The 27310-nt window shown below is 37.3% G+C and overlaps 1 protein-coding gene across 1 annotated transcript in view; it reads left to right on the top strand.

The window, feature by feature from the left end:
- The window catches only part of SMCHD1 (structural maintenance of chromosomes flexible hinge domain containing 1), a 133872-nt gene extending 121481 nt beyond the window's left edge, over positions 1-12391 (top strand). Inside the window, exons 46-48 of the mRNA XM_068562948.1 lie at positions 4427-4585; positions 4878-4980; positions 11346-12391. Of these exons, the coding sequence (XP_068419049.1) occupies positions 4427-4585; positions 4878-4980; positions 11346-11370 (287 nt within the window). The 3' untranslated portion in view covers positions 11371-12391. The remainder of the gene's footprint in view (positions 1-4426; positions 4586-4877; positions 4981-11345) is intronic.
- The last annotated feature ends 14919 nt before the right edge of the window (positions 12392-27310 follow it).

Genomic DNA, 27310 nt, shown 5'->3' with positions numbered 1-27310 from the left:
TCCCTTCTACACCAATACAGTGTAAAATTAAAGAATTAACAAAGATGAAATGTAAACATTGAATAGACGAAATCACAAGTAACAGTATTAGTGTCAAAGTTAAATTCAAGGCAATGGCACTAAAAGGACAAAGATAGATTCATTTTGATAACAGATATATTCCATACTAGAGGTCCAAAAGTTAATTAACTTGATTCAATAAATTACATAATCAAATTTCTTAAAACTGATGATTATACAGAGACAGAAATATTGTTACGAGAAACCATTAATCCATGACAGGTTGTTAGTCAAAAAACAAGGAATTTTCTACCTAATAAGTTGTAATACCAGTACCTTCTTAGGTAAGAAGCTAATATGTCACAAAAAATGGCCATAAATTCAGTTGATCAAACTGCTACTCAGCTACAATGAGACTACAAATTACAAAAAGCAAAATTTACTTAGGATAGTAACAGAACTAAAAAATAACTTATTCCTTTCCTCCCAAAGTAAGCTCAAATAGTGGATATTTAGAAACAACTATTTTGTCAAAAAAAGTTTAAATATTAAAAAGAATGAGAATATTACACATTATACATAGGAGGCATGAAGACAGCTGAGATCAAATGTAAACCTACAGGCTTAACGCTTTTATTATTAAATGAGAAAAACAAATTAATAATTCAACTCAAATGAGAGGAGGGAAAAAATACATCTCAAGAAACAAGTACAACCAAATGGATTGCAAAAAAAGAAAACCCTTGTATTGAATATATAATTCGTAAAGATGGTCTTTGGGCAAAAATAAATACAATAGGAGTAATGGCTCAAAGGATGCATTCAGATACAGAGATTTCTTAGGTTTTCATAATATTATAAATACATTTAGCATGTCCAAATAAAGTGGACTAAATTCTAGAAAATTGCAAATGAACAAAATTGACTTAAATAAGGAAGAAAACTTATACAGACTATTGCCTGAAGAAGTGTTCAAAAAGTTAACTCCATCCTATAGGTTTTTCATAAGTGAATTTCAAATATAATTTGTTGCAGAATATAGATAAATATGGAGATCACTCAGGGCATCTTATGAAACTAATAACAAACTTATTTCCCAAAATGGCACAGGCAAAGAAAACTTATAGTACCACCATTCTTCACCTGTGTTCAGGAAGTTCTTAGCACAGTTGAATAGAAATAAGAAAGTTTAATCTTGAAAGGAACACTTTATTTTAATGTTCCCTTATCTACAATGGTTTTGCCCCAGATATGTTCATGGCTTGATTCTTTTCTTTCCAGTTCTATACTTTAATGTCACACCTTCAGGGACTTCCCTGATCAGCCTATCTAAAATAGAAACACCCACCTTGGAGAGAAGGGCTTTTTGACAGACAAGTACTGGCACATGTGAGAAAACATTTTATAGTTAATTTTTTTAAAGTTTACATAAAAATTTTAAAGCACCTTGAAGAAAATGGAAGGGCAAATGACAAACTGGGGAAAATTGTATATATGGTAGACAAAGGTGTTATAGTCTTATTATTAAAAGCAACCTTTAAAAATCAAGAAAAAAGGCAAAGACTAATAGAAAAATAGGTGGATAACATATGAATAAGCAATTTTCAAGAGAATAATAAGTTACTATTTGAGGGCTTATTATGTCCCACATACATTGTTAAGCTTGTCACTTGAATTATTTCATTTACTGCTGTTCTCCTCATTTTACAGATGAGGAATTTGAGCCTCAAAAATGTTAGATATGTAAGGCAATTATACTCCAATAAAGATGTTTAAAAAAAAAAAGTTAGATAACTTTGCCAAGTTCAGGACAGTGTATGTGTTCATTTGCACAGTGACACAAAAGAGTAGAAAGAAAAATGTTTTTTTCCTGAATTACATAATTGAGATAATTTACTTCTCCATTATCCTTTTCTATATATTTTTCCAGATCTGCCTCAGTGAACAATGTGTCACCTAAAAATTAGGTGACAGAGTTTACTAGAACTTCTGCTCTGGTTTGTTGCCGAAGAGTCTACCCCTGGATACACTGAAATAATCTTTCTTAATACGTAACATAGAGAAATAAACACACTGTAATTTGAGCTTTTGTCCCTTTACATGAACTAATTTTTAATTTTATTTTATTTTTAATTTTAAGCTACACTTTTTTTAAAAAAATATTTATGTATTTATTTAGGCTGCGCCGTGTTTTAGTTGCGGCACGCAGGGTCCTTGTTGCGGCATGCAAACTCGTAGTTGCAGCATGCATGTGGGATCTAGTTCCCTGACCAGGGATTGCACCCCAGCCCCCTGTATTGGGAGTGCGGATTCTTACCCACTGGACCACCAGGGAAGTCCCTAATTTTTTATTTTAAAGTATTTTGCTGTTTTCACAGTAAAGCATCATTAGTTTTTTTCCTAGATAATTAAAATTTTCAGACAACATATAATGTTAGAGCTCTAAAATCATTTATAAACAGAATTAAATATGAATTTTTAGTTTTTCTCTTTGGCAAAATTTTATTAAATGACTTAGAAAAGACTTTTATAGACACTATGGTAAATAGAAATTACATTTCATATACAAAAAATTGGGAATTGCTAAGGCATATTAAATTAAGTTGCTTCTGTCCACCTTACGCATAAAATATGAACTTAATATTAGTGCTCCATTTCATGGGAAGTATTTAACAATCCATCTTTCAGTTTATAAATAACAAGTTGACCTAAAGTTCTGTTAAAGCTTTTGAACATACTATTTCTTGAGTATTTAAAAGGTAAGAGAACCTCATAACTAACTTATTATGTTAAGAAGTAGGATTTCAACCGTTAGCGACTTGAAATTTTTATGTGTCGTCTTCTGAATTAGGCAGCATCCCTGACATATGGATCTGAACATAATTTTGTAACTCATTCACATACAAAATAAATATAATTTTATGCATATAGAAAACATAACTTTAACATGAAATTAGAAATACTATCAAACCAGAAAACAGACATTTTTAGTTACCTTTGAGTTCCCAATAAATCATAAAGAATTAAGAAACATAAGGACCTTGTCATCACTCAGCTACACATATGGAATTCATATTTAAATATATGAATATTCTCATAAGTGTTCACAGGTGTGTGTTTGTTCACTCATTCCCAGAATGCTTGATAGTTTTCTAAAACTACTGTTATTGACCCTTAAGTATAGAATATCTCATATCTTGTGTACCCTGACTCAAATAATTTCTTCCACAGTTTTATATGTAAACCCACTGTATATATTTATTAAACATTTGGGTATTTGTATGCCCATTCCCATGAATATTGATCATCTTTGTGTGACTAGAGTCTCAAAGGGTCAGATAGTAAATATTTTAGGCTCTGTGAGCCAGGAGGCAAAATTGAGGGTGTTATGAACATATTTATATAACCATTTAGAATGTAATCATTTAAAACTGTATAAACCATTCTTGGCCCATGGACTACATAGTTTGCTGACCCCTGGACTAAAGTATAGTCAATGTATTTAATTTTTGGTGTCTCATAAATCATACAAACAGGCAATAAATAGTCTCAAACTTGACCAATGTAATACATTTTTAAACAAAGTAATGGAAGTTAAGCTTTCTAAAAATTAAGTATCCAAGAGTGTTTTTGAAAGCTGTGTTTAAGGTAATGATCATGTCTGTTGGAAGCAGTGATTTTCTTTTTTTTTTTCTTTCACATCTTCATTGGAATATGAATGCTTTACAGTGTTGTTACAATGTTAGTTTCTGCTGTACAACAAAGTGAATCAGCTATATGTATACATATATCCCCATATCCCCTCCCTCTTGAGCCTCCCTCCCACCCTCCCTATCCCACCCCTCTAGGTCATCACAGAGCACTGAGCTGATCTCCCTGTGCTATGCGGCTGCTTCCCACTAGCCATTCTTTTTACATTTGGTAGTGTATATATGTCAGCTACTCTCTCACTTCATCCAAGCTTCCCCTTCCCCCCCGTGCCCTCAAGTACGTTCTCTACGTCTGCATGATCATTCCTGCCCCGCCACTAGGTTCATCAGTACTGGGAAGCAGGGATTTTCTAATAATGCTATATTTAGTGCATTCTTCCCCTTCTCACAAATTTGTGTGGAGTTAGATTGAATACTGAGTATCAAACAGGATGTAAACACTGACTGAGAGAGTGATTTAATTCAGAGTGCTTTTATATAGAAAACTCTTTCCTGACACAGAAATTTATTAAAGTCAAGCAGCTGAAGAAAATTAATATTTAACAGCACCAGTCTTGTGCTGGGGTCTTAACTGTGCTTTTTTATTTTATTTGTTTACATCGAACGTTAAAAGTAGTTCCCACATGTTACTGTAACAACACTCAGTGTTGCTGATTCTTCTTTCCTAAAACACTGCTTTGATATGATTTAATCGAATGTCTTTGGTTTCTTTGCAGATCTTCTTCAGCAGTACCGCACTGCTGTGTGCAGGTTGGGCAGTGTGAACAAGGACCTTAACGGGCAGTTGGAATACCTTCACACTCCGGATATGAAGAAGAAAAAACAGGAACTTGATGAACAAGAAAAGAATCTCAAACTGATAGAGCAAAAACTAGGTATTGTACTTTCTGTTAACATCTTTCTCTGCATGAAGATAGTGTTCATGATTAGAGACAGTTCAGCTACAAGAAGAAAGAATGTGAATGATCCAGAACTTAAATTACAGACACTCTTGACCTCCAAGTGAACTGTCAAATGTTTGTAAGCTGTTCGGTCAACAAGAGTAGTAAGAAGCATTCTCAGTATTATTTATTAATTACTCTTCTATAAATTAAGACATTCACTTTTATTGCTTATAATAATTCCAGTCTTTTAAAGGTTAATTTTCTACATTTTCTGTCTTTACAGGTATGACTCCCACACGTAAGTGTAATGACTCACTGCGTCATCCAATGACAGACTGTCCAATTCCTCCTAAGAGAATGAGAAGAGAAGCTACAAGACAAAATAGGTGAGTCTACTATGACCCGAAAGTTACGATTGCTTAGTTTGTCAAGGTTTTGGCTCTTTATACTTTAAATATAGCATGAGGGTATTTTACCCACCTTGAACCAGAATTATTTTGTTTCTTTTTAACTGAACTGAGGGATGATGGATAATGAAGATAAGATGTAATCATTATTTTCTCCTAGGATGCTCCAGTTTTCTAAATGATTTTTGCAAATTATTTGGAAACTTTCTAATACACTGCATTCTGCTTCATAGGATCAGCAACCTAAGTATAGAATATAGAGTATGCAGAATCATTTGTACATTACTCATATGGAAGTTTCTTATGATATGTGTTTTGGAAAATCAGGTACCATTTATATAGCTCACCAAGAAGCCAACAAAGCCATCTGCATCCTAACTCAGTGAAGAAAATTGTCTGTTTCAGAATAGATGCTAGTAAGGCCATCCCACAGAAACATACCATGGTACTGGGATTTATTATACATTATTTCAAAAGGTTCAAATATAGACTCTGCCTGAATAAGTTTCTCGTATTGACCTTTGAGGAGTTCCTTTGAGACCGTGGTATTTAGAATTGGTATTCTATGCCCTATCCCTCTACATATTCTACATTTATTCGGTAACTATTTGATTATTTTGTGCTATATGTTGCTGGGTGAATAAAAGTGACATGGTTCTTGCCCCCATGGGAGGTCTGCAGTCCTGTGCAGAAGGACAATTCAAAAAAGTAAACCTTTTTCTATATGTAAAAATATAGAATAATGTTAAGTTTTACAAAAGAACAAAGGATAGGACTTCCCTGGTGGCACAGTGGTTAAGAATCCGCCTGCCAGTGCAGGGGACACGGGTTCGAGCCCTGGTCCGGGAAGATCCCGCATGCAGCGGAGCAACTAGGCCCGTGCGCCACAACTACTGAGCCTGCGTGCCACAACTACTGAAGCCCGCATGCCTAGAGCCCGTGCTCCGCAACAAGAGAAGCAGCCTCAATGAGAAGCCCGCACACCGCAACAAAGAGTAGCCCCTGCTCATCGCAATTAGAGAAAGCCTGCGCACAGCAACAAAGACCCCAACACAGCCAAAAATAAATAAATTTTTAAAAAAAAAGAACAAAGGATGAAGTGATGTAGAATAATGGGAAGACAATGTTGGTTGTCGGGAAAGATGCATTTTAACAGAGAACTGAAGGATGAGAAGCCAGCCATGTAGGGACTGGTTTCAGTCAGAGGGAGAATAGGTATGAAAGCTCTGAGAAAATAACAAGCCTGGCATATTTGAGGAACTGAAAAGATGCTTGTGAGTCTAAAATATAGTGGGTAAGAGAAAGTCCCAAGAGGTGGTTGGAGAGGTAGACAGAAGCCATAGTATGCCCCTCCCCAAAATAATATCTTGCAAAAAAATTGTGAGATAGTGACACCAACTCATTGATATATTCATATAGAAAAGACATGTTCATTCTTTCTTATATGAACTTTCAGAGTAACCAAATAATTGGAGAAAGTTTTATATAGAAGTTCTTCTTTATAAAGTTCTTTATATAAGAATAAAGTATAAGAAGCATGATAAAATTAAAACATCACATTTTGGCCACTCCTAATAAAATAATAGATTTAGGGAATAATAATCAATGGATACCCAAATGATTAGGTAAAAAGTTGAGGGGGAAACTTAATAATAATGGCCCCCCTGCTGTAGGAGGGGCCCCAATAAAGCCTTGCCTGAAAAAAAATAATAGTAATGATAATAATGGAAAGATCAGACGGACATTCCTGAACCCACTGATTAAAAAGCAGGATATTTGCTATTATGTGATTCAGTAGAGAAATAACCTGAATCTAATGAAGCTTCCAGTCAGCCTTTCTCAGCTGGGGTTCTGTGCAGGAAATAAGCACTGCAGAAAACTGGGTGACTTTTCCCCAGGATAGTTCATCTAACATTCTAGATGCGCAGGAAGGAGGTTAATTCATTGCATACAATAGATACCTTAAGGTATTAAAGCTTAAATCTCTCACGAATTTGAGAAGGGCCTTCAATTTAACTCCAAGTGTACAGGAAATAAGGGAAATTTAGGAACAAGTTAAATGATGCCACCAGGAAGCAATTAGCCAAATCTAGAATGTCAAGAATGTAACATTGTACAGGACAAATGACTGGTTTTGTTAATAAATTAATGACATAAAAGAAGCATAGGGAGAAGGATGAACTGTTTGTTATAGAATAAAAGTAACTGAAAGGTATAACAATCAAATGCAAATTGTAGACCTTGTTTGGATATGGATTTTGAATCTTTAAAATGCAATTTTGAAAAAATTGGAGAAATTTTTAAATCACCTGGATATTAGATATATTAAGAAATTGTGGATTTTTTGTATAACAGCATCACAGAGTTTATAGTAAGATAAATACACAGTTAGAAATGTATACTGAGGTATTTACCAGTTGAATAACATGATGTCTGGGATATACTCTAAAACACTACAGGATGAAAAAAAAAGTGACAGCATATCAAAATAAGAGTGGGCAAAATGTTATTATATTATTTCTTCTGCTTTTCTGTAGGTTTGCCATAATTTTTATGGAAGATGGGAAACATTTTTCCAGTTTTTTAAAAGACCAAGTGAGGAAATTCCCGTCAAGCAGTATTAAAGTACATATTCTTGAGGCTGCCCTGCAGCTTCAGCACTGAAATAGCCTAGGACCTTACAGTTCTACAGAACTACAAATGATGTCATTAATTTGGATCTTGTTAATTAAGATTTTGTAGCAATTCAGAGGTGGTATGGGCTAAAGTTTCTTTTTTAGTTTTAGTTTATATTTAAGTTGTTAGTAATAGTATCATTTTCGTTAAAGTAATACATGTATATAAATGAATTGGTGTATAGATTTAGTGTTGTACTGTAAAATGTGAACCACACATGTAATTTAAAATTTTCTAGGAGCCATTTTAAAAGAAACAGCGAGATTAATTTTAATAGTATATTTTATTGAACACAGTGTACAAAATATTATCATTGCAACATACTGCAAATAGTAAATTATTAATGAGATATTTTAAATTCTTTTTTTCATACAAAGTCTTCAAAATTCAAAAGACAGCAAACCTCTATTAGGACTAGCTACATTGCAAGTGCTCTGGAGCCACACAAGGCTAGTGGCTACCAGATTGGACAGCACAGGTATTGAAAGAGCTCATGATGATGAAATCTTGCTCCTGTGTATCCTTACCCCATCCCGTTTCCCAGAGGCAACCTTTGTTTTAACTGTTCTGGTTATTCTGTTGTTGCCTCCGTTTTTTGTATACATTATGTCGGTCTTGTTTTATCAGCTTTCAGACAACACAGCCCACCCAACACCTTGGTGTGGAGGTCTGTCTTGCCTGGCCCACCTCATGACTTTTGGACTAAATTGTTCTGAATTATTTTAGAGCTTACCCTTTCTCGTGATTGTTTAGTTATATTCTCTCCTGTAACCATCAACCCAGTCCTCCATGCTTTTTTCAAAGGTAGAAGGTGATAAACAACATATATTATTATAGCTATGTAAATATTTAGTGTAGGCAAAGTGTGTGCTAGGATTACATTTCCCTCTCTGTAAGGTTCTAACGTCATGACCCTTACTTAGGCCGCCAGTCAGTGTTCCAAGCATGAAAGTCAAATAAATCTTCTGTACTGTATCAGTTCTTAAAATCATGTTAAATTTTAATCCGGTTCTTATTTAGACTGTTTCTTGGATGTTGTTAACCTGCGTGGAGTTTCTAATTTTCTTTCTTTTTTCCTTCACTATGTAACTTGATCATGTATTCTTCCACCTGCTTTAGTAACTAGTAACCATGTAGGCCTTCTGGGTCCTCCTTGGCTGCTCTCTTGGGTTGAATCCATTGTTTCTTGGATTCCTTGTCTTTCTTTCTCTCATAACTTCCTTATGAAAAGTGTGTAGAAAGAAACTGGAGCCCTTGCATGTCTGAAACGGTCTTCCTTCTGCCTTCACATTTGATTGAGGTTTTCTGGGAATTACAGGATAGAAACAAGGCTGGAATATACTAAAGGAGAAGGTACTGGGAATAGTCGAGAGACAGTGGGACACAGTGCCTGGTGGAACCCTGGACTCAGTCAGAGAAGTCCAGCCCAAAACAGGAAGGATGGGAGCAGAATGGAAAAGGAGAGGAAACCTAGCCTAGAACATGCCAGATTTTCAACCCCAAACTTTGAGAGCTTTGTTCCCTTGTTCCAGGAATTAAAGCTCCCACCAGGAAGTTAGATAATGATGGTAATTAGTTAGTTAAATGTTGGTATATTGGCTTCTGGTGTACTTGGTGGCACCCTAGAGTCTTGTCCATTGCCAGCATCTAGGGACTCGTAACCTACTGGTTGGCTCTCCAGCCGCACCCTTAAAGCAAAGCCTGTTTGTCCACGCCCCTGCTCCCACTGTCCCTTAAAATTCCCACTCAGAGAGGAGCCTTAATGGGAAAACAGTTCTATTTTTATAACAGCAGAAGAAATCCAGGCCAGCAGCACAGTCCTCTTTCTTAAATGTAATCGTACAACCAAGAGACATCACACATATGAGGGGAGTCAACAACATGTGAAGGGAGATCCAAGATAAATAGCAAAACCAACCCTGGAAGATGATTCAACCGAACTCTTTTAAAAACTGTACGTAATTTCTGATTAGATTGCAGAAGGAGTTATATTCATGAAACTAAGAGGGTATTAGGAGAAAAAAACAGCCAGGACAAGATTACAGATTACAAATACTGTTGCTGAAATTTAAAAATTCAAAGGACTAAGGGTGGGGGAAGCCAGGCGAGGAGGGGGAAAAACATTCAAAGGACTAAAGGAAAGTTCCCAGAAAAATAGGGAAAATATGTGAAGAGAAAGGAGAGGAGATGTAGAGAACCAACTGAGACTATCAGGAATCCTAGAAAGAAGAAAATGGAGAAGAAAAATCATGTGGAAGAGAATTCCCAGGGATGAAAGGGTCCATTGAACGCCCAGCACAATGACCGACAAAAGATATACCAAGATAATTCATAGCAAAACTGTAGAATATCAAGAAAAGGAGGAGGAGTGTAAATGTTTTCATAGAGAGAGAGAGAGAGACCATATTGTCAGTACAGCTTTTGGCACACAGAAAACAAACGTCTAGCTTTGTGGTGGCAGGTGAGAAGATTTAGGTTGCAAATTTGGTGTATTCTAGCCTATGGCTTCCCTTTTGCATCCTGCTTACCTTTGGGAAATTTAAAATCCTTTAAATTTCAGTTTAAAATTTAAGTCACTGTTTAATTAGTAATTTCCTCATCCCCAGCCTCTGCCCCAGTCTCTGCCTGTTCTCCATAAATCACACCATATCAAAAATGTTAGAGCACTTGAAATTAAAGTATCTTTAACAGTATTGAAACAGTGATATATTTCATCCATACAATTGGAAACAAATTCAGTAGTAGGAAATAGTAACATAATGTGTGTGTGTTTATATGTTATTATTTATATTAGTATGTGGCTATTACCTATTTATATATTTATTGTTAGCTTTTATAGGGATTATATACCATATTTCATCAACTGTAGGATGTCAGTAATTATTAGAAACACGATTTTTCATGAAACATTAAAAGAAAACACTGCAAATTAACTCATGACATTATAAGGTAGATTTCAGAGATGTTAAATGTGGAAAAATGTGGATTTTAGAATCAACAAAATATACTTAGCAATATATACTATGCAATAGACTCATTTTCTTCAGTAGAGGCTTCAGTTTTCTAATTGATTTTCTACTAATAAAGATTACAAAATAGCTCTTTATCAAAATTGTGTGTCTTCTATTTGGAGATGGCAGTTCAGGGAACTATTATTAAAAAATAAAGTATATCTGAATAAGAAAATATCTGCATAAATATATACTAAAATGTTCATTCTGTTCATCTCTACGTGAATGGAATTGTGGATATTTTTAAGTGTTTTTCCTTTTGCTTGTCTTTGTTTTGTGACTTTTCTCTAATGAGCATTGTAATTCTTGTTAATTTTTTAAATGGTCATTTCATTTTAGGAAAGGGGAAAATAGGCAAAAATCTGCAGAATTTGGGTCTGGGATATACCATTCCAGAGAACTGTGCTACAAATTACTTATCCCTTCCTCTGTATATGTTGACTACTGTTTTTATGTTAAGCTTTTGTTTGTTTGTTGCATACATGTGAAAGAAGTGGTTATATACAAGGATTTAATTGTCTGTTATACCAAGAATTATTATAATTAGTAGAACATAGTTCCACTGGATACTTAACCATCCAGGTCTGATGAGGGAGTTACAGGAAAGGAAAACTTTGGTACTTAAAATTTACTGTGTTTTTTTTCCATTTTGATCAGGATTATAACCAAAACAGATGTGTGAGAGGTGACAGAAGAGGGGGCCATTGGTCTCCCTAAGAATGCCCTGCCTCCTGCAGCTCTGTTTCAGAAGACCAAGAGGGTGACTTACAGACGAATACTTCTGGGGATGATAACAAGTATCTAGACATGTATTTCCGTGTCTAGCCAGATGACGCTGGAAGCAACCATTCAGTTTTGTGAATCTCACCGAACAATATGGGTTTACTGGAATTCTTCCAGTCATCATGCCCTTTGGTTGTCATTGTCTTGCAGATGTGTCAGAGATATGCAACTATGGTAGTGACTGCAAAACTGACACATAGCATTTATTAATCCTGAAGAAAAGTGTATGTACTATTTTTCAGTATGTTTATCATGAATATGCTAGAACTATTTCTTGAAAGCAAACCTTTTTATTACTTTTGTGTGAATTTATTTAACATACCTGTTATGTCTGTTGTGTTTAAGGAAAGTTCTAGAGGTTAGGTATTTAATTGTAAATATGCAGGGAAACTTTTAAGAATTCAGAATAAACGTAGACAAGCACAGGTATCTGGGAATTCAGATGTTAAGATATATGGAAAAACATTAAAGTGATGGGTGGACTTGTGACAGCAGTAGCATTTTAAATTTCTAAAGACTTATCCTGTATATATATGTGTATATATATATAATATGCAGCAACAGCAATTTTATAAGTATTGTTTGACTTTATTAATACTAGATTATATAGTCTCAGCCTTAATTCTATGTTTATGTTATTTTGTAATTTTTTAGTACTATTTTTAAGGGGTTAAAGAAGTTGTACACTCCCTCATTAAGGGAATAAGGGTCTACTAGAAAGTTGCTGCAAAAACATTTGAATTGTGTATTAATTCATGCTAATGTATGTCAATATATGTCTTTGTGTCAGTCCAGGACTATTGGATTGTGAAGTTATTTTATAAGGAAATACTTTTGGTACAGTTTTGTGGCCCAGGAAATGTGTGTTTTTTAATCCTTTCTGACTATACAGTGAGGTTAATAAAGAAGATTGTTTCTTCCCTGTTGAATAGGTGTGTTTTCCTTTTTTAAAATTTAAAACTCCATAAAAGTTACCTTGGTAAAATATTATGATATTTAACCTCTCTTTATAATTGGAAGTCATTTAACTGTTTTGTTGAAGAAAGATACAAAATGGTGGTAATAAGAATTAACTAAAAGAAAGATTGGATTCCTTGTAAGTAAAACTACTACTTATTAAGTGTTAAATATTAGTGCCAGAAAGGTAAGTTTCACCTTCTGAGTTTTTTAGCTTTTTGAGGTTATGACTTGGTTACTTACAGTCATTATGAAATGGGTAGGATTAATATTTTTAGTATGTAACTTTCACATAATACTTTTTAGTAAAAAAAGTTTTAATTTCTATCATTTTTCTACTGTCATAATGTCTTTTCAGTTATATCTGCTAAACATTTTCATGGTATCATCTCTTCATGGTAATGTAATTATATTTATAAATTTACTTTTATACATGTTAATTTCATATTATTTCTCATTTTTTTTTGAACACATAGTACCTCCTTTGACTTCAAAAAGAGGTTGCTTCTTTTTAGCAGGTATATGTTTAGGGATAGGTTAGCAGCATTAAAATTCATGGTAGGACACTTGGCCTTAAAATATTAATTATCTTAAATATAAGGTAAAGTTTCTCCACCTTATGCAAGCAGTTATTTCATTTATGAATTCATCAATAACTTGAGTATCTGAAAATACTATTTAAGTATTTTGGAGAGAGATCAAATCAGTGTTAAAGAATCACTATCCCAAGTGACAAGCAATAAAGAGGCATTAGTTACATTTTTTTAATGTTAGGAAGCCTAATTTCAAAGTAAAATAATGTCTGATAATATAAATTCCTAGTATTCTGACTCTTTAGACCACACTCCAATAAAACAAATAACATGGACTAGAAAATATTTATATCTTTGTGTAGTACCATATTTAAATCTTACTAATAGAATTTGCTTACATCTTTTTCACTTGTGTTTCTCCTCAGTTATTCTTAACCTCTTGTTAAATTCTTGGTGGAAATGGAACATAGCATTTCATTTTTCTATGTTTTCATTTTAGTGGGAATAAAAAATTATGTACCTTGACCTATTTATTTGATATTCCACTGGTGAAGATTTGAATTTTTTATTAGGTATAATTAAACATAATTGGAATTCACTTTTATACTTTATACAAGACCATTCGTTATGTTGGGCTAGAAATTATAGGATGATATTTAAAAGAGGAATCTTTTACTTTGTATTTCTTCTGATTTCTCTAGTTCTGTGATATATTGATAAATGACTACCAAATTTAGTGAAAAAATTTACTTCCATGTTTTTGTAGACTAGAATTATGTCTTGATTTGTTAAGCATATTGCGTATTTCTCTTCTTCAGTAGTTTTGCAGAGTGAATCTCTTGTACGAAGAATTGCTGGGAGTTCCCTGGTGGCCTAGTGGTTAGGATTCTGGGCTTTCACAGCTGTGGCCTGGGTTCAATCCCTGGTCGGGGAACTGAGATTCTGCAAGCTCTGGGGTGCAGCCAAAAAAAAAAGAAACAGAAAAAGAAACTGCTGACAGTTCAACAGTGATCCCTGTATCAAATATTAATGAAAAGTCAAAAGAATCATTTAAAAAAACCAATCATATGTGTTTAAAAGTAATAATATAGGGCCTCCCTGGTGGCACAGTGGTTAAGAATCCGCCTGCCAATGCAGGGGACGAGGGTTCAAGCCCCGGTCCGGGAAGTTCCCACATACCGCGGAGCAACAAAGGCCGTGCACCACAACTACTGAGCCTGCGCTCTAGAGCCCGCGTGCCACAACTACAGAAGCCCGCGTGCCTAGAGCCCGTGCTCTGCAACAAGAGGAGCCACCGCAATGAGAAGCCCACACACCGCAACGAAGAGTAGCCCCAGCTTGCCGCAACTAGAGAAAGCCTGCACGCGGCAAGGAAGACCCAACGCAGCCAAAAATAAATTAAATTTAAAAAAGTAATAATATATTGAGCTTTGGCTACATTTGTGTTAAATGTTCATGTGCGGGCTTCCCTGGTGGCGCAGTGGTTGAGAATCTGCCTGCCAACGCAGGGGACACGGGTTCGAGCCCTGGTCTGGGAAGATCCCACATGCCACGGAGCAACTAGGCCCGTGAGCCACAATTGCTGAGCCTGCGCGTCTGGAGCCTGTGCTCCGCAACAAGAGAGGCCACGATAGTGAGAGGCCCGCGCACCGCGATGAAGAGTGGCCCCTGCTTGCCGCAACTGGAGAAAGCCCTCGCACACAAACGGAGACCCAACACAGCCAAAAATAAATAAATAAATTAATTAATTAATTAATTAATTTTAAAAAAATGTTCATGTGCTGATTGCCTGTTTTTATAATAGAATATAGATTATCCTATTGGTTAGAATGGAGTGCCAATTTCATAAGACATTTATAAATATGATTTTGGGGATGTTTCAAAATGTAAAATTAAAAAGTAGTTGGCCTTAGTTGTTTGAAATACAGAATGGTTTTTATTGGAACATTCATAAATTCATTAATTTAGCAAATACATATATGTGCTTTTTGCAAACCAGTGTATCTGACCTGTGGAAGGAGATAATAGCTTCTATATGCTGAGTAAAACATTTACATATATTCTTTTCATACATGTTTGATCCCCGAGCTAAGGAAGCATTGTGTAAGCTCTGCCTATGCTAATCTAGGCTTTAACACTTACCCGCTTTATGGCTAGGACAAATTATTTAACCTGTCTGTATCTCAGTTTTTCTCATCTTTAAAATGAGGATAATTGTACCTATTTTGTAAGGTTGATTAATAATCAAATGAAACGGTTAGTTGAATGATTAGTGTAGGGTCTGGCATTTGGTGAGTTTCCAATGGATATCACTTTCTTCCCTTTGTTAGGCAATTACATGGACAGATGATATGATCACTAAATCTGACTAGAGGTAAGTGTGAATTGCAGAGAGATGACGGAGCATGTGACACAAACTGGGCCTTGATGGGTATGTAGGATTTATGTATGCTGCAGTTTGGGGAAGGAGGGAGGAGCTGAAAGGACACTATAAGGGAAGACAATGAGACAAAAGACAGCATGTCTTTGGAAGGAGCTCAGTCTGACTCCAGTGCAATGGGAAATAAAATTAGATCTAATTTGAGAGCAGACCTCTAAAGCTTTGGGCTTTTAAGGAAATAATCAGTACAAGTAACTACAAGTTTTCCAGCAGTCCTAATCAAACCTATGCTTTAAGAATTAAGTGGGGGCCAGGGGGGAGGGGGTTCCCTGGTGGCCCGGTGGTTGAGAATCCGCCTGCCAATGCAGGGGACACGGGTTCGAGCCCTGGTCCGGGAAGATCCCACATGCCACGGAGCAACTGAGCCTGTGTGCCACAACTACTGAGTCTGCGCTCTAAACCCTGCAAGTCACAAGTACTGCGCCCTCGAGCCTGGAGTCCATTCTCTGCAACAAGAGAAGCCACCGCAATGAGAGGCCCGCGCACCGCAATGAAGCGTAGCCCCCGCTCACCACAACTAGAGAAAGCCTGCATGCAGCAACGAAGACCCAACGCAGCCAAAAATAAATTTTAAAAAAGTGGAATTCCCTGGCGGTCAGTGGTTAGGACTTGGTGCTTCCACTGCAGAGGGCACGGGGGTTCAATCCCTGCAGGGAACTAAGATCCTGCATGCTGCACGGTGTGGTCAAAAAAGAAAATTAATTAATTCCATGATGATGTTTGTTTAAAAAAAAAAATGTGGAGGGAGATCAACTTTTGCTAAGACAGCCTGAGGAGCTCTGCTGACCCTGCTCCCCAGTAGCTGGTGAGAAGTATTAAAAGCATTTAATACTCTTGGAATGGTCCTAAGGACAAACAGTAAATGAAGAAACATCTATTCAAGAAAATCTATGAAAATTCTGTAAGAAAGTTTAGGATCTGTGGCATTTTAAACCAAACCTTGTTGTCCCCCTCCCACCTCCCAGCTCAGCAAGATGGAGACCCCAGTCCAGACTGCTGCAGCCAAGGACCCTGTGCTCCCTTGCCTCTCCATCTCCCAGCCAGAGGACTTGCTTTCCAGGAGGAGCAAGACTTCAGTGGTTTCTTACCATACCCACAACTGCATTTTGCTGAAAGCTAAGTCCCAGGTCAGTGTGGTCAAGAGGTGTGGGCTGTCTCCTTCCACCCCGGCCCCACTTGTGGGATGGAGGCTCCACCTTGGACCTGGCGTGCTGAGAATAGTGGAGCCTTGCTAGCCCTTCCTCTAGCTCATGAGGTGGTGGTTCCACCCCAGGAGAAGCAAGCCAAGAGGATCTTGGGCTACTGCCGCCTCTACCACGTTTAGCTCCTAGGGCACAGGTGTTACTCAGAAATTCGCCATCGTTCCCAGCTCCAGAGCCCTGGCTCTGAGATTTTGTTTGGGAGGGAGGAGGGGAGATAAACATGTCAAACAAATAGCTCCTAATCACTTCGCAAAGGAAATGGCTTTGTTCACAACATGGAGAAATCTAAACCTAAGAGCATTCTCAAAAACAGTGGAGGTTGTATAGGGAATTGGGAAGAGGTCCATGGAACTAATGAAGATACAGTCTATAGGCTGGCTAGTTTTCAGGAGAGAATGGAGCAATAAGACACCTGGAAGAAGCCCTCCTTGGGTTAGAACAAATATCAAACACCTCAGAAACTTCCATCCCCATCAAAAAAGCCATACTTTAATTAAATTAGTTTGTGCAGGAATTTTTGCTCTGGGCATTGATATAAATTATTTAGAGCAGTCAACCAGCTATTAATGGAGTTTGACAGCTGGTTGTAGGGTCGAGGAAAGAGAAGAGAGTCCTAACACCACCACTGTTCTCCCAGAGTGACTGTGGGGCACACCTAGAGCTGTGCCTCGCTGAAGAGGAGCATCCAACTTAACACTGGGGGATGGGGTGGGGCACAGATTTCACTAAAATAATCCAGCCAGTCACTAAGTAAGGAAATAAGTCCCAGAGGATGGTGAACCAGTACCCAAAGTTGCTACAATATGTTATCTAAAATGTGCCATTTCCAACAAAAAAATTAGGAGATGCAAAGAAATTGGAAAGTATGACTCCTACACTGGAAATAATGAAGGCAGCAGAAACTGCCTGTGAGAGCTACTAGTTGTCAGATTTAACAGAAAAATATTTTGAATTAGCCATTATCAATATGTTCACAGAACTAAAGGAAAACTTGATTAAGGAATTAAAGGTGCAATGACAATGTCTTATCAAATTAAGTATATCAATAAGAAGAAAAATGTTAAAGAACTACATGGAAATTCTGGAGTTGAAAAGTACAATAACTGAAATAAGCAATTCACTAGAGTGACTCAACAGTAGATTTAAACTGGCAGAAGAGAGAATTAGTGAACTTGAAGATAGATTGATAGAGATTATGCAGGTTGAACAGAGAAAAAAGAATGAAGAAAAATGAGCAGAGGCTAAGAGAAAATGTGCAACAATGAAGTAGGCAGACGTATTTTTCAGTTTCACAATTTACTAGAAAGCAACAGTTATCCAGACAAAGAGAGTTCAGAAATAAACCTATGCTTCTATGGTCAACTGATTTTCAGCAAGGGTGTCAAGAATCAACGAAAGGGAATACAATCGTCTTTTTAACAAATGGTGCTGAGACAACTGGACAGTCACAAGCAAAAATTAAGTTGGATCTCACGTCACACCATGTACAAAAATTACCTCAAAAAGTATCAAAGACCTAAATAGAAGAGCAAAAATTTTAAACTCCTAGAAGAAAACATAGAGGTAAATCTTCATGACCTTGGATTTGGCAAAGAATTCTTACGTATGACACCAAAATCAAGAGCAACAAAAGGAAATGAGATAAATTGGATTTCATCAAGATTAGACAATTTTGTTTCAAAGCATACTATCAACATGAAATGACAACACAGCAGAATGGGAGAAAATATTTACAAATCATATACCTGATAAGGGACATACCTAGAATATATAAAGAACCCTTATAACTGAATAATAAAAATATAAATGACCCAGTTTAAAAATGGCAAAGGATATGAATAGACATTTCTCCAAAGAAGATACACAAATGCCTAACAAGCACATGAAAAGATGTGCAACCTCATTATTCATCAGGGAAACACAAAACCACTATGAGACACCACTTCACATCCACTAGGATGGCTATAATCAAAAAGTCAGATAACAGCAAATTTTGTCAAGAAGGTGTAGAAATTAGAAGCCTCATGCATTGCTGGTGGGAATGTAAAACGATCCAGTCACTTTGGAGAAAAATCTGAATCAGGTGGTTTCTCAAATTATTAATCATAGTATTACCACATGACCCAGTAATTCCATTCCTGGTATACGCCCAAGAGCAATGAAATCATTTGCCCACACAGAAACTTGTACATGAATGTTATAACAGCATTACTCATAATAACTAAAATGTGTCCATCAAGGAATTAACAAAATTTTTAACATCCACACAGTGAAATACTATTTGGCCATAAAAATGAAGAAAGTACCTATACGTGTTACAACATGGATGAACTACAAAAACATTAAGTGAAAGAAGCCAGTCACAAAAGACCACATACTGTATGATTCCACTCCTATGAAAATTCAGGAAAATCTATAGAAACAAAGATTAGTGGTTGCTTAGTGGTGGGGTGGGGGGTGTCTAGGAGTAGGGTTCTGATAGCCAAAGGATACAGAGTTAACGTTATGGATTGAATTGTATGCCCCCCAAAGATCCTGAAGTTCCAACCCTAGTACCTCAGAATTTGGTCTTGTTTGGAAATAGGGTCTTTACAGAGGTAATCAAGTGAAAATGAGATCATTAAGGTGGGCTCTAACCCAATGTAACTGATGTTCTTATGAAAAGGGAAACTTTGGACACAGACACTAACAGAGAGAAGATTGTGTGGAGACACATGGGCAAAAGATGGCCATGTGATGAGAATGATGCATCTACAAACCAAAGAACTAGAAGCTAGAAGAGGCGACGAAGGTGTTACAGACTGAATGTTTGTGTCTTTCTCAAATTCACATGTTGAAACCTATTCACAAACGTGAGGGTGTTTGGAGGTGGGACTTTTGGACGGTGATTAGGTCATGAGGGTTGAGCCCACATGAATGGGATTAGTGCCTTTATAAAAGGGACATCAGAGCGATCCCTTACCCCTTCTACCATGTGAGGACATAACAAAAAGGGCTTTCTGTGAACCAAGAAGCAGGTTCTCACCAGATGCCAAATCTGCCCACACCTTGATCTTGGACTTCCCAGCTTCCAGAACTGTGAGAAATAAATTCATTTATGAGCCACCCAGTCTGTGGTATTCTCTTATAGCAGCCTAAGGAGACTAAAACAGAAGATTCTTAGAGCACGGCACTGCCAAAACCTTTATTTCAGACTTGTAGCCTCCAAAACCGAGACAATTTATGTTGTTTCAAGCCACCTGGGTTTTGGTACTTTATAATGGCAACCCTAGGAAACTACTACCAGAGGTGATAGCTAAGGAATATAGGGTTTCTACATGAGATGATAAAAAGGTTCCAAAAATGACTGTGGTAATGGTTGCACATGTTTGTAAATGTACTAAACCCACTGCATTGTAAACTTTAAATGGGTCAGTTGTATAGTATGTGAATTATATTTCAATTTTAAAAATAAATGAAATAGAAGACTAAAAATTCATAAATTTGTGTAAACTGAACAACACATTTTTTAACAACCAATGAATCAAGGAAAAAATCACAAGGGAATCAGAAAATACTTAGAGACGAATGAAAATGAAAACATAATGTACCAAAACACATGGAACACAATGAAAGCACTGCTGAGGGGGGAAATTTATAGCTATAAATGCTCATATTAAAAAACAAGAAGATTGAAATCAACACTCTTGTTTTACAACTTGAAGATCTAGAAAAAGAACAAATGAAACCCAAAGCTAGTAGAAGGAAGGAAATGATAAAGACCAGAGTAGAGATAAGTCAAATAGAGTATAAAAAAAAGAGAAAATTAATGATATCAAAAATTGGTTCAAAATTGACAATCTTTAGCTAGATGGACTACAGAAAAAAGACACAAATTACTAATATCAGAAATGAAAGTGAGGACTTTACTAATGATTCTAGAGAAATAAAAGGGGTTATAAGAGACTGCTATGAACAATTGTATGCCAAAAAGTTGGATAACCTAGATGAAATAGACAAATTCCTAGAAACTGTGCTAAACATATTCCATTATTTCTAATCACAACTCTGTGAAACTGTTTTAATTCGTTGAAAAGAACAATAGTAATTGTGCACAGAGATAGAACCATCACTATGGCATAGGGTTTGCTGCTTACTCTGGGCTTGTTGAGATGAAAAGAATAGTGGTGAGGTTCTCCCCTTGGCAGCCCCAGTTTTTTCATCCATCTCTAGGTTATGCATCTAGGGGTGCAGTTGATGGGTTTTAGGGTATGTGACTGTTCAAATGTAAAAAGTAGTGCAGAACAGTTTTTTTTTTAATTGATTGGTTGATTGATTTTTGGCTGCATTGGGTCTTTGTCACTGCGCATGGACCTTCTCTAGTTGCGGCGAGCAGGGGCTACTCTTCATTGTGTGCTCAGTCTTCCCATTGCGATGGCTTTTCTTGTTGCGGAGCACGGCTTCTAGGCGCGCAGGCTTCAGTAGCTGTGGCGTGTGGGCTTCAGTAGTTGTGGCTCACAGGCTCTAGAGCACAGGCTCAGTAGTTGTGGCGCACAGGCTTAGTTGCTCCACAGCATGTGGGATCTTCCCGGACCAGGGCATGAACCCGTGTCCCCTGCATTGGCAGGAGGATTCTTAACCACTGCGCCACAAGGGAAGCGCCAGAACTGTTTTCCAAAGCAGTTGTACCAGTTTACACTCCCATTAGCAGTGAGGGAGAGTTTCTCTCCGCATTCACACTAGCACTTAGTATTGTCAGGCTTTTAAATTTTAATCTGGTAGTACATAGTGGTATCTATTTGCATTAGATATTAATTAATTACTTAGGTATTACTCTGCACATCCATGATTATTAATGAGGCTGAACATATTTTTCATTGGCCGTTTGCGTTTCCTTTTCTGTGAAGGGCAGATTGCCCATTTTTCTATTGGATTCTTTTTCTTTTTTTTTTTAAATGTCACTTCCTCAGAGGGAACTTATTATTTTTTTTAATTAATTAATTAATTTATTTATTTTTGGCTGCATTGGGTCTTTGTTGTTGGGTCTTCATTGCTGCGCGCAGACTTTCTCTAGTTGCGGTGAGCGGGGGCTACTCTTCCTTGTGGTGCGCGGGCTTCTCATTGCGGTGGCTTCTCTTGTTGCGAAGCTCGGGCTCTAGGCGCACGGGCTTCAGTAGTTGTCGCTTCCGGGCTCTAGAGCGCAAGCTCAGTAGTTGTGGTGCACGGGCTTAGTTGCTCCACAGCACGTGGGATCTTCCCGGACCAGGGCTCGAACCTGTTTCCCCTGCAGTTGCAGGCGGATTCTCAACCATTGCGCCACCAGGGAAGTCCCTGGATTCTTTTTCTTGTTGATTTGTTCATTTGTTAAATCAATTCCTCTATCAATTCTTTATCAGTTATATGTTGCAACATGTGAGAGGGCTTGGAGGCACCTGGAAAGCTTCAGAGAACGAATGACTGCCAAGGTCTCATAGGTGAAGTTGAAGTTCTCCAGGCGTGGAGAAAATTCCACACAGAGAACAGTTTATGCAAAGATTATACTTGCTTACGGGCCTCCAATCAAACATAACTAGAAAAAAAGTAAAAGAGGGAAAAGACCTGCTCTTCCTCCTCAGGCAAATTAGATTTGTTTCTGGATCGAACACTCCTGTTTTAGAAGGCTAGTTTTAATGTAGACTAAATGGATTTGGTGGATTTGTGTGTTTCTCCAGTCTGGCCTTTACCTCTGCACCTTGCCTTTGAAGGTTCATCTATGATAAAGCATGACATATCTCGGGGGCGGGGGGGGGGGGTGGTGTAAATTGGAGGGTTTCATCCTCTAAGCAAAATAGTTTCCATTTCCAGACTTGCTTCCTTTAAAGATTGGAAGTATCTTAAAGAAATATTTAAAACCCCAACTTAATGAGGTTTTTCATAATGAATCTGTCCTCTGAAGACATCATTTATTTGTGTTTCCCTGGGAATCATTTAGGAGCAGCAGTTCAAAGCTTGAAATGGATTTTCCTTTTATTTGTTATCTCTAGAGTTGACAGATCTCTCTAAGCTGTGATTTGGCAGCGCTAGGTTCTTAATTCCAGCTTTTGAAAAGCACAGTGAAGATAAACTGTAATTCTGAGGCGACATACATATGAAACCTTATTTGGCCCCTCATTACCTCATTCATTAGGGCGGGAAGGGCTCTGGCCAGAGATCACATGCTTTGGCCGAGGAAGAGGGTGACTCTAATTTTGTTTTCTGACTGACCGGGCCTCAGAGTGGGGTGGAGAAGGGCTGAAAATAGTCATTTCTTGGCTGCATGGGTCCATTTACAAGTGAGAAAGAGAAACAAGCTCTCCGGAGGTTGGCCTCACCAGTTACAGTGGATGTGATGTGAGCGGAGTTGATTAAAGCCCAAGGAAAATTGCAGAGGATTAGATTTATTCAAATTGTTTATATTTGTTAAAAGATAAAACTGAAATGTACTCTTCTGTTCGAAGTTTGAGTTTTCAACTTTTGTCCAAGTTCGCATCCCCAGATCCCAATTCTCACCCAGTGTAATGCCCCTTTCCCCCTAGTATATTATGTATGTTAATTTGATCCACTGTCTTATAAAAGTTAGACACCTGTTTGCTTTCTTTCATTCATTCAACAAGTATTAAACAAGTTATTAAACAAGTATTATGTGCCAGGCACTGTGCCAGTTATTATGGACAAAATAAGACAAATCAATAGTTTCTTCAACAAATCTTTAAGTGATGGTGTTGGAGGTCAGAATTGATGTGACTTTGGGGAAGGAAGGGTTAATGATTGCAAGGACTGTGAGGGGCCCTGAGGGCATGTTTTGCTTCAGGATCTGGGTGCTGCTTACGTGGCTGCCTTCACTTTGTGAAAAATTCAGTGAGCTGATCACATTTTATGCACTTGTTGGCAAGAATGCTATCCTTTGATAAAATTTACATTAGAAAACCACAGTCCACAAATATTTATTTTTTAAAAACCTTTATGAAATTGGAATCCCCAGCAGGAAAGTGAAGATTCTTTCAGGGTTGAAAAACATAGGAACTGAATTCTGGTGCCTGTTTTCTAATGTCCTTCCTATTTCTCCCAGGAATCCTGGCACCACTTTGCCCCCAAACAGCACTTTGGAAAGCATAATCTCAGAATACTCAGGAAATAAAGTTTTTTTTTAAAATTAGATGTTATTATTTGTTTGTTTGTTTGGCTGTGCCGGCTCTTAGTTGCGGCATGCGGGGTCTTGTTGCTGCATGCAAGATCTTGCTGCAGAGTGCGGGATCTTTATTTGCGGCATGCCGGATCTAGTTCCCCGACCAGGGATCGAGCCCAGGCTCCCTGTATTGGGAGCGCGGAGTCTTAACCACTGGACCAGCAGGGAAGTCCCGTATTTTGTTTTTATATTTTTAAAAGATGGGGAAAAACATGTGAGAATGCAATAAAAAACGAAGGCAGTTTCTTCCTTGACCCCTCAACATTCTCTGAATGTGAAACTCTGGTCTCACATTGTAGTTACCGTTAGTCAAAAGACATTAGCAACTTTTATCTCCTCATGGCTGATTATTTATGTTGTTTTAGTCTCTTCAACCAATAAGTGTTCAAAGATGTCAGTGGGTTTAGATTGTGAGCTGCCCTTGAGTAGGGTCTTCCTTGCTCTGCACTATTTAAAGGAGCTGTGGCCGGGCTGGAGCATTTAAGAAGAATGTAGCCACGGCACTGTGTTCTTCTTCCGTAGCTCTTGCGGATGAGTTTTAAAGTGATTACGTCTGAAAAGACAGAGCCAAGGAAAGTTCATGCAAATAACCAGCTTCATCAACAACCAACTAAACAAACCAAGTCTCCAGTGCCTAATCAACTTTCTAAAATATAATACGTCACCAAAATGCATGAGGCAGGACTTCCCTGGTGGCGCAGTGGTTAAGATTCCGCCTGCCAATGCAGGGGACACGGGTTCGAGCCCTGGCCCAGGAAGATCCCACGTGCCGCGGAGCAACTAAGCCCGTGCGCCACAACTACTGAGCCTGCGCTTTAGAGCCCGCGAACCACAACTACTGAAGCCCGCGTGTCTAGAGCCTGTGCCCCGCAACAAAGAGAAGCCACCGCAGGGAGAAGCCCGCACACCGCCACGAAGAGTAGCCCCTGCTCGCCGCAACTAGAGAAAGCCCATGCACAGCAACGAAGACCCAACAAAGCCAATAAATAAATAAATTTATAATAAATAAATAAATAAAATGCATGAGGCAGTAACAGAACAGAAGCACTTGCCCTGAGTAAAGTTATGACTTGCAGCAGTCCAGTTCATTCCTATTTTCTGATTTTGTTATTTGCATTGATCTTTACTAATGTTTTATTCAGCTTTTATAAACACTATGTTGGTGTTAAACAGAGTTGTGATTTTCAGTTCATTTTAGGTCCTTAGAGTGACCATATAATTTATTGTCCAAATCCAGGCACTTTTGAAGATGAAAGGAGACACTAAGGATAATTAACAGTGTCAACTGATCCACAACAGGAGTAACCTGGGACTGGCTCAGGCAAATCAGGACATCTGGTCACCCTACCTCTCTTTAGATGAGGGGAAAAAAGAACTAGAGGTTTGTTTGTTTTTTCCACCAGCCTATGTTGTACTTTTTAACAGTGACACATCCTCACCCTTTCCTCATGTTCATTACCCCTCAATCCCAACTGGCCTCCCCAACTCACCTATCTCCTGGCTACTTTTTTTTTTTTTAACTTAATTAAATTGTTTAAATTGAAATATAGTTGATTTACAATGTTTCAAGTGTACAGCAAAGTGATTTAGTTATACATATATATAAATAAAATATATATATTCTTTTTCAGATTCTTCTCCATTATAGGTTATTATAAGATATTGAATATAGTTCCCTGTGCTCTACAGTAGGTCCTCGTTCATCTGTTTTATGTATAGTAGTGTGTATCTGTTAATCCCAAATTCCCAGTTTATCCCTCTCCTCCCTTTCCCCTTTGGTAACCATAAGTTTGTTTTCTATCTCTGTGAGTCTGTTTCTGTTTTGTAAGTAAATTCATTTGTATCATTTTTTTTTTTTTTTTTTTACATTCCACATATAAGTGATATCATATTTGTCTTTCTCTCTCTGACTGACTTCACTTAGTTTGATACTTTCTAGGTCCATTCATGTTGCTGCAACCTCCTGGCTACTTCTAAGGCCACACACTTTGGCTTAGCTAATCTACAAGCTGGCCCCTGTCTCTATTTATTAAACACATACAGTGTACAAGGTCACATTAATTGCTCCTTCCTCTCTTGCAAATCACATTCGGTTTTGATATTATAGCTGATTTAAAGCAAAGCAAAACAAAACAAAAAATGAAACACTCAACTCAAACCCACACTTCTCTATGGTCTTTCCTAATTAATACTGAACTTTTCTGATTGCCTCAAGCTCTGCTTCTTTATCATAACCTAGGTACACTGCTTTTACTATGCAGTATTTTATTTACTGAATGTAACTTTGTACGTATTAGGTCATTTCATACATGTGTGTTTTGCTTTCCAGCCAATTAAGATGATAAAGAACTAAATCTTTTTTTCTCTGGCTCACATATTGCCTGGCAGTGTTCCATACGCAGAACTTCCTCAATATGCTTACTGATGAAACAAATCTTTTGATGGCCACAAAATTCCAAGAACTTTGCCTTTTCCCCCCAGATGTAATATTTTCTTACTGTTCCCAGACTTAAGTTGAAATACAGTCTATCTTTATTATTCACAGATTCTATATTTTGTGAAGTTGCCTCTTCATGGAATTTATTTTTAACTACAAAAGCAATACTTGCAGCACTCTCGTGGCCATTGGTGAAACTGAGCAGAGTGGCAAAAAGTTGACTTGCCCAACTGTGCACATTTCCAGCTGAGGTCCAGCAAGGCAGTGCTCTGCCTTCTTGTTTTAGGTCTCATACTGTAAAGAAGTGTCCTTTTCATGGAAAATTGAATTCTATGCTTTTTGCATTTTTGTGCTTTTTGTTGGTGATTTCGTTGTTTAAAATGGCTCCCAAGCGCAGTGATGAAGCCCTGTCTTGTGTTCCTTAGCTCAAGAAGGTTGTGATGTGCCTTATGGAGAAAACATGTGTTTGAGGTAAGCTTTGTTCAGGCACAAGTTACAGTGGGGTTGGCTGTGAGTTCACTGTCAATGAATCAATAATAAATATCAAACAAGGTGTCTTTAAATAGAAACACACAGAAAAGAAGGTTATGTATTGATTGGTTGACAAAAACATTTTTGATCAGAGGCTTCTTACTCCTGTATTTCCTCTGCAAGCAATTGTTCAGTATTCACGAATTCAGTGCTTGCAGCAACTTAATAGAACAAATGACACCAAATAATGAGAGCTGACTATAGTTAAATACTTGAAACATGGTTTAGAACTGCACAACCTGAAATACTAGAAAGAGTTCATTTGCTCATGAATACTATTCTAATGAGTATGGACCAAGATTGTCCTAAAATTTAACAATTTATTTTACAATCATCAAACACATTCTGCCTATTTAAAATACTCTGTTGTTTCCAGAACAATTGACTCTCATTCCATAAATAAATGATGAACTATACAACATAGTTTGATGTGACTCATATATATGAAAGCATTATTGCCTAAGCTATTACAATTCTCTTGGAAACAAACAAAACTCTAAGAGCCTATTTTTGTCATATTTCTTATGAAGAAAAAAATGTGTTCAAAACCACACCA

This window comes from Eschrichtius robustus, chromosome 14 (assembly GCF_028021215.1).
Source record: "Eschrichtius robustus isolate mEscRob2 chromosome 14, mEscRob2.pri, whole genome shotgun sequence".
NCBI classification, from domain to species: domain Eukaryota; kingdom Metazoa; phylum Chordata; class Mammalia; order Artiodactyla; family Eschrichtiidae; genus Eschrichtius; species Eschrichtius robustus.
Note: the sequence above shows the minus strand (reverse complement) of the source record. Positions and strands in the feature narration are given on the sequence as shown.